General features: G+C 40.6%; 1 protein-coding gene across 1 annotated transcript in view; it reads right to left on the bottom strand.

Annotated features, from left to right (window-relative positions):
- LOC139408943 (lysosome membrane protein 2-like) overlaps window positions 1–11202 on the bottom strand; it is a 63412-nt gene extending 52210 nt beyond the window's left edge. Inside the window, exons 1-2 of the mRNA XM_071153446.1 lie at window positions 10393–11202; window positions 4015–4172 (exon numbers count right to left, since the gene is read on the bottom strand). Of these exons, the coding sequence (XP_071009547.1) occupies window positions 4015–4172; window positions 10393–10515 (281 nt within the window). The 5' untranslated portion in view covers window positions 10516–11202. The remainder of the gene's footprint in view (window positions 1–4014; window positions 4173–10392) is intronic.
- Between the last annotated feature and the right edge of the window lie 1602 nt (window positions 11203–12804).

Genomic DNA, 12804 nt, shown 5'->3' with positions numbered 1-12804 from the left:
AAATGAACCCTGACCCTAACTATCTCAGGAGTTAACCAGGGAAGGACACATGCACAGGAACAATGGGGGTCCCTAAACTATGAGCTAACGCTCTATCAATGAAATTCCCAGCCGCGCCTGAATCTATGAGCGCCTTATGCTTATGCTTGAGCGCCTTATGCTTATGAGCGCCTTATGCTTATGCTTGAGCGCCTTATGCTTATGCCTTATGCTGGGAATGTGGGGAAAACTCAGGAAAAGTGACAGACACAAACATATGTGCAACAGAGGACTCTGGGTGAGAATGATGCCAGCACACCTGGGGTGACGCCAGAGCACCCTGCCTGCTGCCTCGACTCACAGAGGAACCAACCCAGCACCGACCAGCAGTCTGACCTCTGCGGTCACAGATGGTGCACGAGCGGAAACCCCCTCTGGTCTCCCAGCACACCGCCTCTCCCAGCTCCATGGGTATCGGAGAGGGGGTGTGGGAGGACGGCACCACCAGACCCCGATCTGGACGTCCACGAGTAGCCAGCACAGGTTGTCCAGCCGGATGGACAGGTCCACCAGCTGGTCGAAAGTGAGGGTGATGAATCTGCAGGCCAGCTGCCGACGGACATCCTCGCGCAGACTGCAGCGGTAGTGGTCGATCAGGGCCCTGTGTTTCCATCCCGCGCCGGCAGCCAGGGTCCTAAACTCCAGGGTGCTCCTTGTCTCCTGCCTCAGATGGTAGAGGCGCTCACCCGCCGCTCATAATACACAAACATACAATCAAACAATCTCCGACAAGGACATGAGGGGAAACAGAGGGTAAAATAAACAACATGTAATTGATGGGATTGGAACCAAGTGTGAAGGAAGACAAGACAAAACCAATGGAAAATTAAAAATTGATCAGTGATGGCTAGAAGGTCGGTGACGTCAACCGCCGAAAACACCGCCCGGACCAGGAGAGGGACCGACTTCGACTTCAAAGAGAAATTATATGAATTTAAATTAGCAACAATTCTTGTGTGTTCTGGGATTATGTGAATGGGGAGTTTTGTGTTAGATATCTCTGACTTGGATCAGGCCCTAAATTGGTTTACTTATTTGCTCAACTCAATTTCAGATAAGCATGGACTGGTTAATAAACTAAGGATAAAGGATAGAGCTAATCCTTGGTTTACCTATGAACTATCAGAGAAATGACAAGCGCTTGGACTAAGGCTGACTGATTATATGTCTGACTGGCAGTCCTTCAGACACTTGAGAAATAGATGTCTATCCCTGGTAAGAAAAGCAAAATCAACATACTTCTTGAACTTTGGATCTGAGAATAGTGGGAATCCAGCTGCCTTCTGGAAGGTAGTCAAATCTCTGAAACAAAACTCCACCCCCTTATTACTGTAGCATTTTATGACAGCCTCTAAGATGGACATTTGTGGTGCTTTTAATAACCATGATATGATGTACTAAGTGCCTTATTGAAGATCAATGTAATAAAAATTCACTAGGGCTGACTCACTTGATCCCTTTTTGCTGCTGTGGTTTGACCCACTTATTGCAGACTGGACAATGGCACAAGTCCTCCCCCTACATAAAGGCGAAGAGCCTTCTGACTTGAACAACTAACGTCCAATTTTCAAGCTATCTTGCCTTGCCAAACGTTTAGAGACCCTGGCCAACTCTCTGCTAAGATTTTTTTTAACTTCTCGTTCTGGTTTGAGACATGAACACAACACTGTGGCTATACTTGTCTTAGATGATGTGCAACAGTTGAAGTCAGAAGTTTACATACACTTAGGTCTGAGACCACTCCACAAATTTCTTGTTAACAAACTATAGTTTTGGCAAGTTGGTTAGGACATCTACTTTGAAGCGACATCTATATTGAAGCAACATCTCAAGACATCAGTCAGGGAGTTAAAGCTTGGTCACACACCTTTCGTAAGGTGAACTAGATTCGATACCGTCAGTAAGCTAGATACTGTCGTTTTTGAACCAATATATACATTTCACATTCTTAAAATATAGTGGTTAAAATATAATATAACCACTTTATTTTAAGAATGTGAAATGTCAGAATAATAGTAGAGAGAATAATTTATTTCAGCTTTTATTTCTTTAATCACATTCCCTGTTCAAAGGTTGTCTGAAATAGGCCTATATTGGTTCAAAAACTACAGTATCTAGCTTACTGACGGTATCAAATCTAGTTCCTCAATATTCTGAAAGGTGTGCTGCATGGGTCGATTTTGGGCCCTGTTCTCTTCAGTATTTATATAAATAATATTGGTCTCTGTTAAAACCTCTAACATTCATCTCCACACTGATGATTCAGTTATTTACTCCTGTGCCCTCTCAGTACAGCAGGCCATTTATGACCTTCAGCATGGTTTTGACTCAATTCAAAAATTGCTTACTGATCTTAAACTAGTGCTAAATGCGTATAAAAGCATGTTTATGTTGTTCTCTCGATCTTGTAATATTGACCCAGAGAACCTGCACATTTGCACACAAATCTCTTTTAAAACACACATTGAAAAATAAAAAAAGCTGAGAATTAAGATTGCTTAGATAGAGTCAAGGATATGTTTTGTATAATTCTACAAAGTCCTAGTAAAAACATAGGCCTATAGCCTATTTTTGTTTCCCTTACAATAAAAACATTAGTGTAATTAATTTGATCAACTTTATTTGTAGATTCGATTAGTTTTAGACTTAAAGGAATTAATAAAGTCCAGTTATAGCTTCTTTTGAAAAGTAGAAACGAAAAGATGATAATAATAATATAATCAGCCAGGTACAGGTGAAAATATTTGCTGTATTCCTAAATAAAAGCACCAGTGGATTAATTGCATAAAGAAATATTAGTGGAAGTATATTCATGACAAGAACACTCATTTTGGTAATTGTATCAGACACTGTAGTGCCCTTATACCCGTACCTTTACTTATGAATCAATCGTACCTGTTGACTTGACAGTGTGTCTTATTTTTCCCGAGTGGGAACTGTGGTGCTTGGGGAAAAGGGAGAAGAGGGAGAGCAGGACCTGCAGCCTGCTTGGCGGCTGTAGCTTCTTTCTTGGCTGTCATGTGGTTCTCACAAAGCTCACATGCCAGATCCAGTGGGATGCATGGTGCAGAGGATGCAAACACTCATATTTATTTTACATCTGTACACCGTGAGTGTTGCTTTACCACTCTCCATCACTGATGTGGAGTACAGCTCCACTGCTCAGTTGTTTTGCGCACAGGGGGGTAGCTCCCACCTTTGTTTGTTCACTGTTCCGAGCAGGCTAGTCTTATTTGCAATCAACTTGTCTGCCTGGGAAATAAAAGTGAAAAGTTGCCAATGGTCACATTTCTGCTTCCACGAGTCTCAAAACCACAGTCTCAGACAGTCACTCACCGCTGGCCTGGTTGATTTTTCACCGAGATATGCAAAGCAATTGAGCAAGTGGTTGGTTTCAACATCGGCTGACCAAAACTTAACTGAAGTTACGTGCGCCACTTTCAGTTTCTATCTGGTTTCTGGCGCCCTATCATCCATTGACTACAGAAGAGCATATTTCAGTTTTTTGTTTATTATGTTAGTTTTTAGTTTTAGTTTTTGCTTATAGCAGCCAAGTAAATGTAAATGTTGCCGTGCGAGTGGTCATGTGCTGAATGCATGGACAGCACGGATCGGATATGAGCAGTGTAAAATACAAATATTTAGGATAAGTCAGGGAAGGAGCAGGACATAGCTTTATTGGTGGGCAGATACGTTCCCCTTAAAAAACGTCTCTAGTTTGGTCAAACTTTAAACTTATAAAGGCTTCATAATGGATTCATAAAGGCTTTATAAGCACTACATAAATGCTTCACGTATCATTTATAAGCAATGTCATACTACATAAAGGGTGATTTAAAATATCAATATAGCTGGTGCTTTGCCTACATATAGCTGTAGGTGTATGAGCCAACCTGAGCGATAAACTAGAAGTTAGCTTCATACATCATTCAAAAAGTATTTATAAACACCTCATCAATTCATCACAAATCCTACCTGTATGTGTAAGGGCCAACCTGAGAGACGAAAGGCTTGGCTCCAGCCAGGAACTCGTCTGGGTTGGTGACGTTAAAAAAGAAGTACTGCATGAAGATGGGAGGAGGAGGGTTCTTCCATGTTTCAAACACACGGCTGCCCTCTGTCAGAGTTACCTCCTGAAAGACACAAACATAGAACCAATCAATCAAATGTATTTTATAAAGCCCATTTTACATCAGTTGTCAATTTGAATATGAAGAATGCTGAATAATGTGGTCTGTTTTGTGCACTTCAACTTCTGTATTGCCTGCTCTTTGGTGTTTAGGCCGGTGAGAACATGGTGCAGTTGAAGTCGGAAGTTTACATACACTTAGGTTGGAGTCATTAAAACTTGTTTTTCAACCACTCGACAAATTTCTTATTAACAAACTATAGTTTTGACAAGTCGGTTAGGACATCTACTTTGTGCATGACACAAGGAATTTTTCCAACAATTGTTTACAGACAGATTATTTCATTTATAATTCACTGTATCACAATTCCAGTGGGTCAAAGGTTTACATACACTAAGTTGACTGTGCCTTTAAACAGCTTGGAAAATTCCCGAAATTGATGATGTCATGGCTTTAGAAGCTTCTGATAGGCTAATTGACATAATTTAAGTCAATTGGAGGTGTACCTGTAGATGTATTTCAAGGCCTACCTTCAAACTCAGTGCATCTTTGCTTGACCTCATGGGAAAATCAAAAGAAATCAACCAAGACCTCAGAAAAAAAATGTAGACCTCCACAAGTCTGGTTCATCCTTGGGAGCAATTTCCAAATGCCTGAAGGTACCACGTTCATCTGTACAAACAATAGTACTCAAGTATAAACACCATGGGACCACGCAGCCGTCATACCGCTCAGGAAGGAGACACGTTCTGTCTCCTAGAGATGAACGTACTTTGGTGCAAAAACAGGTACAAAAGTATCTAAATCCACAGTAAAACGAGTCCTATTTTGACATAACCTGAAAGGCCACTCAGCAAAGAAGCCACTGCTCCAAAACCGCCATAAAAAAGCCAGACTACGGTTTGCAAATGCACATGGGGACAAAGATCGCACTTTTGGAGAAATGTCTTCTGGTCTGATGAAACAATAATAGAACTGTTTGACCATAATGACCATCATGTTTGGAGGAAAAAGGGGGACGCTTGCAAGCTGAAGAACACCATCCATACCGTGAAGCACGATGGTTGCAGCATCATGTTGTGGGGGTGCTTTGCTGCAGGAAGGACTGGTGCTGGTCAAAATAGATGGCAACATGAAGATGGAAAATGATGTGGATATATTGAAGCAACATCTCAGGACATCAGTCCAGAAGTTAAAGCTTGGTCGTAAATAGGTCTTCCAAATGGACCATGACCCCAAGCATACTTCCAAAGTTGTGGCAAAATGGTTAAGGACAACAAAGTCAAGGTATTGGAGTGGCCATCACAAAGCCATGACCTCAGTCCCAAAGAAACATTTTGGGCAGAACTGAAAAGGGTGTGTGAGCAAGGAGGCCTACAAACCTGACTCCGTTACACCAGCTCTGTCAGGAGGAATGGGCCAAAATTCACCAAACCTATTGTGGGAAGCTTGTGGAAGGCTCCCAAAACATATAATTTAAAGGCAATGCTAGCAAATACTAATTGACTGTATGTAAACTTCTGACCCACTGGGAATGTGATGAAAGAAATAAAAGCTGAAAAAAAATAATTCTCTCTACTATTATTCTAGCATTTCACATTCTTAAAATAAAGTGGTGATCCTAACTGACCTAAAACAGGGACTTTTTACTAGAATTAAATGTCAGGAATTGTGAAAAACTGAGTTTAAATGTATTTGGCTATGGTGTATGTAAACTTCCGACTTCAACTACACATTTTACAAACCCTGTATATTTTACATTGGTTATCTTGTTTTTATTAGTCCCACCCTTCAGCTCCATTCAACCCCTCCCATCTATCTCTTAACACCATCATTTTTGGATTTCTATTTGCTATATATTTTTCAACTGTGCCGTGATGCTTCACAAAAGTACTGAACATTTCTATTCTCATAGCTTCTACAGATTGTAAATTAAAGATAAACATTTAGAATATTATTGCTCGATTGACTATGACTTTTCAAATCACCCAGTATTGCTATCTGCAGCGTAACAGTGCCTTGCAAAAGTATTCATCCCCCTTGGCATTTTTCCTATTTTGTTGCATTACAATCTGTAATTTAAATGGATTTTATTTGGATTTCCTGTAAAGGATATAAACAAATATTACTGTTACTATTTGATCAGGTTGCAATTCCAAGATCCATTTCAATAGCTCAGTGTTCTCATTTCACTATACAGTGAAACAACAGTGAAATGTAATGTGATTCATTTCGGATTTCAAAGCTACTTTTGCACTCAACAAGTATAAACTTTGATACAAAGTATGAGGATTCAGGAATGAATCCTAAAGTAACTTCTTAACATCAGCTCCACTGATGTAAACATCTACTATGCTTAACCATGTCAATATTTGATTTACGCTGGTATACAGTGCATTCCCTCTGGCCCAGCCAGAGCCCAAACTTGAACCCGATCTAACATTTCTGGAGAGACCTGAAAATAGCTGTGCATCCAACCTGCAGAAAATAATGGGATAATCTCCCCAAATTCAGGTGTGCCAAGCTTGTAGCGTCATACCCAATAAGACTCGAGGCAGTAATCGCTGCCAAAGGTGCTTCAACAAAGTTCTGAGTAAAACTTATGTAAATGTGATATTTAAGGTTGTTTTTGCTTTGTTATTATGGGGTATTGTGTGTAGATTGATGATGGGAAAAAACAAACAATTGAATCTATTTTAGAGGAAGGCATTAATGTAACAAAATATGGAATAAGTCAAGGTGGCTATTAGGTGGCTTCCCATGAAAGGATACTTATTTACCTCAATCATAACTCTTTAACTGCTAGAGCAGCATGTCCAACGTTTTGAAATTGAAAGTTCCTTCCTAACTTTGAACGCCATGGCTGCAAGAAAACAAAAACATGCCTCCCTGGGGATTTGGGGGTATAGGCGATGGAGGGGAGGAGTGGTAGAGGGATGGAGAGGAAAGGCCCTCTCTTTGTCTACGGTAACCAATGGAAATCCTTTGACCAGCCAAGCTGACAGAGAGACACTATAATTTGTGTGTGTGTGTTGATCATGTGATTGGTGAGCTCCATTACACTGACATCTGGTCTGAACACACACACTCACAGAGAGAGAGAACAAGAGAGAGAGAGAGAGAGAGAGAGAGAGAGAGTGGGAGAGAGAGCCCCAGTGGATGTCTCTCTGTGTTAATGATGGCCACGGTGGCACAATTACCCCAGCACAGGGACAAAGACCCAAGCCACCAGTGGGTGTGGTGGGTGAGGGGCGAAGATATGCCCTCTCAACCTCTCCAATGACAAAACGACCAGCTGAGTTGCTCAGGATAATGTGCCTGTCATCTTAGATAGGAGTGACTTGCCTAGTTAAATAAAAGTTAAATAAAAGTAAATAAACACAGCATAGAAGGTGATCAACCTCAGTCAGGGTTGTTGTTTTCATGCAACTTTCGAGGAAAAATATGTAACATTTTCTGGTGCAGATCTAACATATAGGCTTTGATTTTGAGGTCTTTCTTTATGTTGACAAGCTAGGGGTTAAGACCAAATGCATTCATACATTTCCTTCCGTATACAGCCTTCTCTAATGTAACAGGGTTATATTGGTGATTCCCCTTGCCACTTTATTGTTAAGCCAATGGGTTTTTGGTTTGAGTTTGTTTTGCCTTCACCTACTCAACATGGCATCTTATTGGCTGGTTTGCGTAGCTTGCTTACGAGGGGGGATGTTCCAGTTAGAATCGTCCCAGTGAACAAGCACCAAACCAGCGGTAAGTTGTTGGTTGCAAAGCACTGTACATCAAAAGTTATTTTTACACTCTCAAGTGATGATTTAAATGTACAATTTATATCAAATTGTTTGTAAATGTTATTCGAACATCACACATAAGATGCAGCGGGTTTTTGGAGAATATTTGTTGTGCATTTTGTTGTAGAGAATTCACGCCAGTATTAGCTAGCAACTTACTGTGTCTGGTGGGGGGGTTCATATATTTTGTACAGTGCGTGAGTGCAGAGTTGGATGGTGAGACGTGCATTGCATGACGTGCAATTTTGTGTCGTTCTTATCAGGTACATTGTTAAATATATTATATTGTAATTGTATTATTTTGGTAACTGTCCCAGTGAACAAGCACCAAACCAGCGTGCGTGAGTGCAGAGTTGGATGGTGAGACGTGCATTGCATGACGTGCAATTTTGTGTTGTTCTTATCAGAATAAAGCTACATGACTGGTGCTACATGTTGGAGTTCCGTGTCGATGACTGATTGTACACAACGCAAGACGAGTACTGTTACACTAACATGTTGGTGGGCATTGTTCTGGTCTGGGCTAAGATCACCTCTCTAGTTGACCGATGGTGATCCTTTACTACAGTGACCCAGATAGGGGCTGTGGAGCTGCTAAACACTTCAGGGCTGTGTCTTAAATGGCACCCCATTCCCTATACAGTGCACTACTTTTGACCAGAGCCGGTCAAAAGCAGATCACTATATAGGGAATTGGGTGCCACAGCTCTCGTTGTTACCCAATAAGCCAGCCTATCATGCTGTGTGAAAGAGGCTTACCACACAAAGAGGGAGTTCAGAAGGGTTTCTGTGGTTTGAGTTATGAGCTCGGTTCTGTCCCAAATGGCACCTTATTCCATATGCCCACAACCCTCTTTCAAGCCATGAGTTGATATGAGGAGTGGTCTTTCCATTATGCCGAGAGGTCCAAGACAATAACAAGTTTGTCTGCACGTGCGTTTGGACAATAACAAGTTTGTCTGCGCGTGCGTTTGTGTCTGTGCACCTGTTGCATTTCCAGTATGTTTTCCTGGCCATCCCTCAGCATCATACAGTCACTCAGTGCACAATGCCTGCATCTCAAATGGCACACTTTATAGTGTACTACGTTTGACCAGGGCCCATAGGGTAGTAGTGCACTTTATAGGGAATAGGGTGCCATTTGGGACACAACCCTTTAATGAGTAACCTAATTAAACAAACACTAGAGGCTAAACAAACATTTGTTGTTTCAACATCCACATTTTGTAACATTCACTCCAGAGATAAAGTCCAGATTTGTGTGGTATATTCTTGGTCAGGTCAGTCACATCAGGACAGTGTGTGTGTTTATGTGTATGTGTGTCTCACATCAGGATAGTGAGTAAAGGACCATGGTTTGCGTGGCTGGCATAAGCTCTACATATCTCACAGTAAACAGGGGTAATACTGTAGATTTAGGTCAGTTGGAGCAGACTAGCCTAATTATCTTATTATTAACATGTCCTATGTATTATTTGTTTATGAAAAGACAGATGCACCTGGGATGGTATGTCAGGGTGGCACAACTGTTACTACTAGTTCACATCTGGCTTATTTTACACTTGTCTCTCACCCAATTGGCTGACTCCTAAGATCTATAACCCTGGTCTGTCACCCAATTGGCTGACTCCTAAGACCTATTACCCTGGTCTGTCACCCAATTGGCTGACACCTAAAATCTATAATCCTTGTCTCTCACTCATTTGGAAGACTCCTAAGATTTAGAGGCCTTGTCTGTCACCCAATTGGCTGACTCCCAAGACCTAGAACCCTAGATGGGCAATGGCTGTGATTGGAGAAAGCTGAGGATGGATACACAACGTTGTAATTACTCCACAATACTAACCTAATTGACAGAGTGAAAAGAAGGTACACAAATATTCAAAAAATTGCATCCTGTTTGCAACAAGGCAGTAAAGTAATACTTCAAAATATTTGGCAAAGCAATTCACTTTTAGTCCTAAATACAAAGTGTTATGTTTGGGGCAAATCCAATACAACACATTACTGAGTACCACTCTCCATAAGCAGAGTGGTGTCTGCATCATGTTATGGGTATAATAATAATAATAATTTATCACATTTCTCTAGTGCTTTTCATAGAATCTCAAAGCGCTTCAAGAGCAAACATAAACAAGCAATATATCATGACAGGTCAACTGACAGCAACCCTAGAGCAATTAGGGTTAAGTGCCTTGCTCAAGGACACATTGACAGATTTTTCACTCAGTTGGCTCAGGAACCTAGTCAAAAAATGACCTTTCGGTTAAATGCCCCAAGGTTCTTAACCGCTAAGCTACTTGCTCCCACGCCTCATGACATTGTAACACTGCTGTAACACTGCATTTTGATTTATTTGGCACCTGTGGAATATTTGACGTGCAAATATAACATGAAAAGTTATAAAAACTTGTGCTTTCTGCTTAACTTACCTTTTTTAGCCGGTTATGTATTACAGTTTGAAATACTTGAGACACAAATAAACCAATCCCGATAAACAGCAGATGAGCGCAGACAATCCCAACTCCATATACAGCACAAGATCTTTGAGTCATGATGCAGGACAACAGCGCGTAAAAGTTGTAACACAGCAAGAAGAGGTCTATACCGTTGAAATGTGGCAACTGAGCCGGCTGCGCTTTTATCTTCAAGTTCCTTCAATTCACGTGCACACATTAGGCACAAAGCATCGTCAAAGTTGACCTTGTTGTCCTCTTTTGTGGTTTGTGGTCAGTTTTTCCGTAACTTGTAAAGTGGTAGAACTTGGATTCTGTATTAGTTACCGAATTTATTTGTTTATTCTAGTCGACTATAATGGTAATCACTTCTTTACTCTTCTTAGTTTTAAGTCATTGCAAGAAAAGGAATGTATGCTAAATTTAGTTATCTGCTGCCTGGTTAATAATGAGATCTTTCACAATAAAAGGAGGTCGTCTGCAATCCGGGGTGGTGAAGGTGTAATAAACTGTATGAATAATCCCAGTGGATATTTGTAGGGTGGTGAGAAGGTCGCGTTTGTGCGCTAAGCGAATGTTGATTGGTCACACCGCAATGTCTGCTGTTCTCCCTTCAACACGTGTGTCAATACGGTTACTGTTTCTGCCTGATTGAGAGGAAAAGTAGCAGTGTTGTTGTATTCATTCGTGCACACTGTAGAAAACGCTTTGCAATTAAAACGAGCGTTTGTTATTGGACAAATTCAGGTTAGCCGGTCCCCGCTTCGGCTTGTTCTTTTTCTGTTTGCTTCCTAGTGAGTACACCTCAGGGTTGGCTGTCTTGCAACTCACACAGGTTATGGGCAGACAGCCTAAAATTCACCGAGATCCTTGTTTCATAATGGTGCATAAAAGAGCTGGATAAAATAATTTGAAGTCCTAAACAATTATCCATGTGGAGATAATTTAATATATATATATTTTTTATGTAATTAATTGTTTCACACTATTTGCATGGATTGAAATGATTTGACATCAAACTACAAGGGCAACATTTTTTTTTTTTTAACTCTAATGTCAAATGATAATTCCAACCCTGTCAACAAGTGTAATAAGTAATATAAGAACGTCTAGACATTTCATATAGTAACCTATTCAAATATAAAGGTATTAGTTTAGTTATAGGATGTTTAAAATACCATTTGTCAGTTGCAGAGTTAGATGGAAAACATGTTGACTCTAAGACATAGTTTGTAAAACATTGCGTGTTAAAGCTTAGAGTGTTATTTCCTTTTCTCTCACAAACAAATGTTCAGTTTAGTTTGCCCCTCATTTCGCACTGAATGTCTAATTTACAAATAATAGGATGGTAACGGGCCATTGAGGCCAAGGAGAGTCTTGACCCGGAAATACAGTGCTATCTTAAAAAGTTCTCTGAATACCCAGAAGGTCGGGTGTGGCACTGGCTAGGATAAATAATGTCAGACACTATACATTTGCAGCATGCCAAATGAGCATCTATGTAAACTTGTATTTGTATGGACTAGTGATGCAATTACAAATAAAATAATGTCAAAGCCTTTTTTTTTCTCTATCCATACAGTATGATGCACCTCATGATATAGAGAGTGTATTCTAGAAATGACCCACATGTTTTTGGAATCAGAACTTTTAGAGAGTGAAGAACTAAATATAAACATACGGATGGATGGATACTGTATTTATCATGCCTGACCTTCTGAGTCTTCAGAATACCTTTTTCCAACTTCGGGCAAAGAGTGATGGTTAGGGGGCCATCTCATCAAAATAAAGACTTTTAGAGGGGGGTTGAATAAGTGCTGCACCCATGTATTACACATACTGTATATAGAGGGCCTCAGGGCCATGAAATAGCCAGTTATTTCCTAAGTATGAGTTCTCTGCAGGGATCAAATTACATTTGGGCTATGAGGGGTAGGGCACCTCCATAACAAATCAGGACCACCCCAAGTTTTGTAAGTGAGACTATCAGCATTCAGATAACAGTGTAACCCATCCCTTAATAATGCTCACAGGAGCCTCTGACTTGTCCAAGCAACACGAGTCTGGCCAGCGAGACTTTTGGGGGCTGTTTTGTTAGACTTCAGTGTGGCTATTGACATTATCGATCATGGTCTGCTACTGGAAAACATATGTGTTATGGCTTTACACCCCCTGCTATAATGTGGATAAAGACTTACCTGTCTAACAGAACAAATAGAGTGTTCTTTAATGGAAGCCTCTCCAACATAATCCAGGTAGAATCAAAATCAACATCAAATAAAATAAAATGTATTGGTCACATACACATTGTTAGCAGATGTTATTGCGAGTGTAGTGAAATGCTTGTGCTTCTTGTTCCGACAGTGCAGCAATATCCAACAAGTAATA

The sequence above is a fragment of the Oncorhynchus clarkii genome, chromosome 5 (genome assembly GCF_045791955.1).
Source record: "Oncorhynchus clarkii lewisi isolate Uvic-CL-2024 chromosome 5, UVic_Ocla_1.0, whole genome shotgun sequence".
In the NCBI taxonomy this organism is placed as follows: domain Eukaryota; kingdom Metazoa; phylum Chordata; class Actinopteri; order Salmoniformes; family Salmonidae; genus Oncorhynchus; species Oncorhynchus clarkii.
Note: the sequence above shows the minus strand (reverse complement) of the source record. Positions and strands in the feature narration are given on the sequence as shown.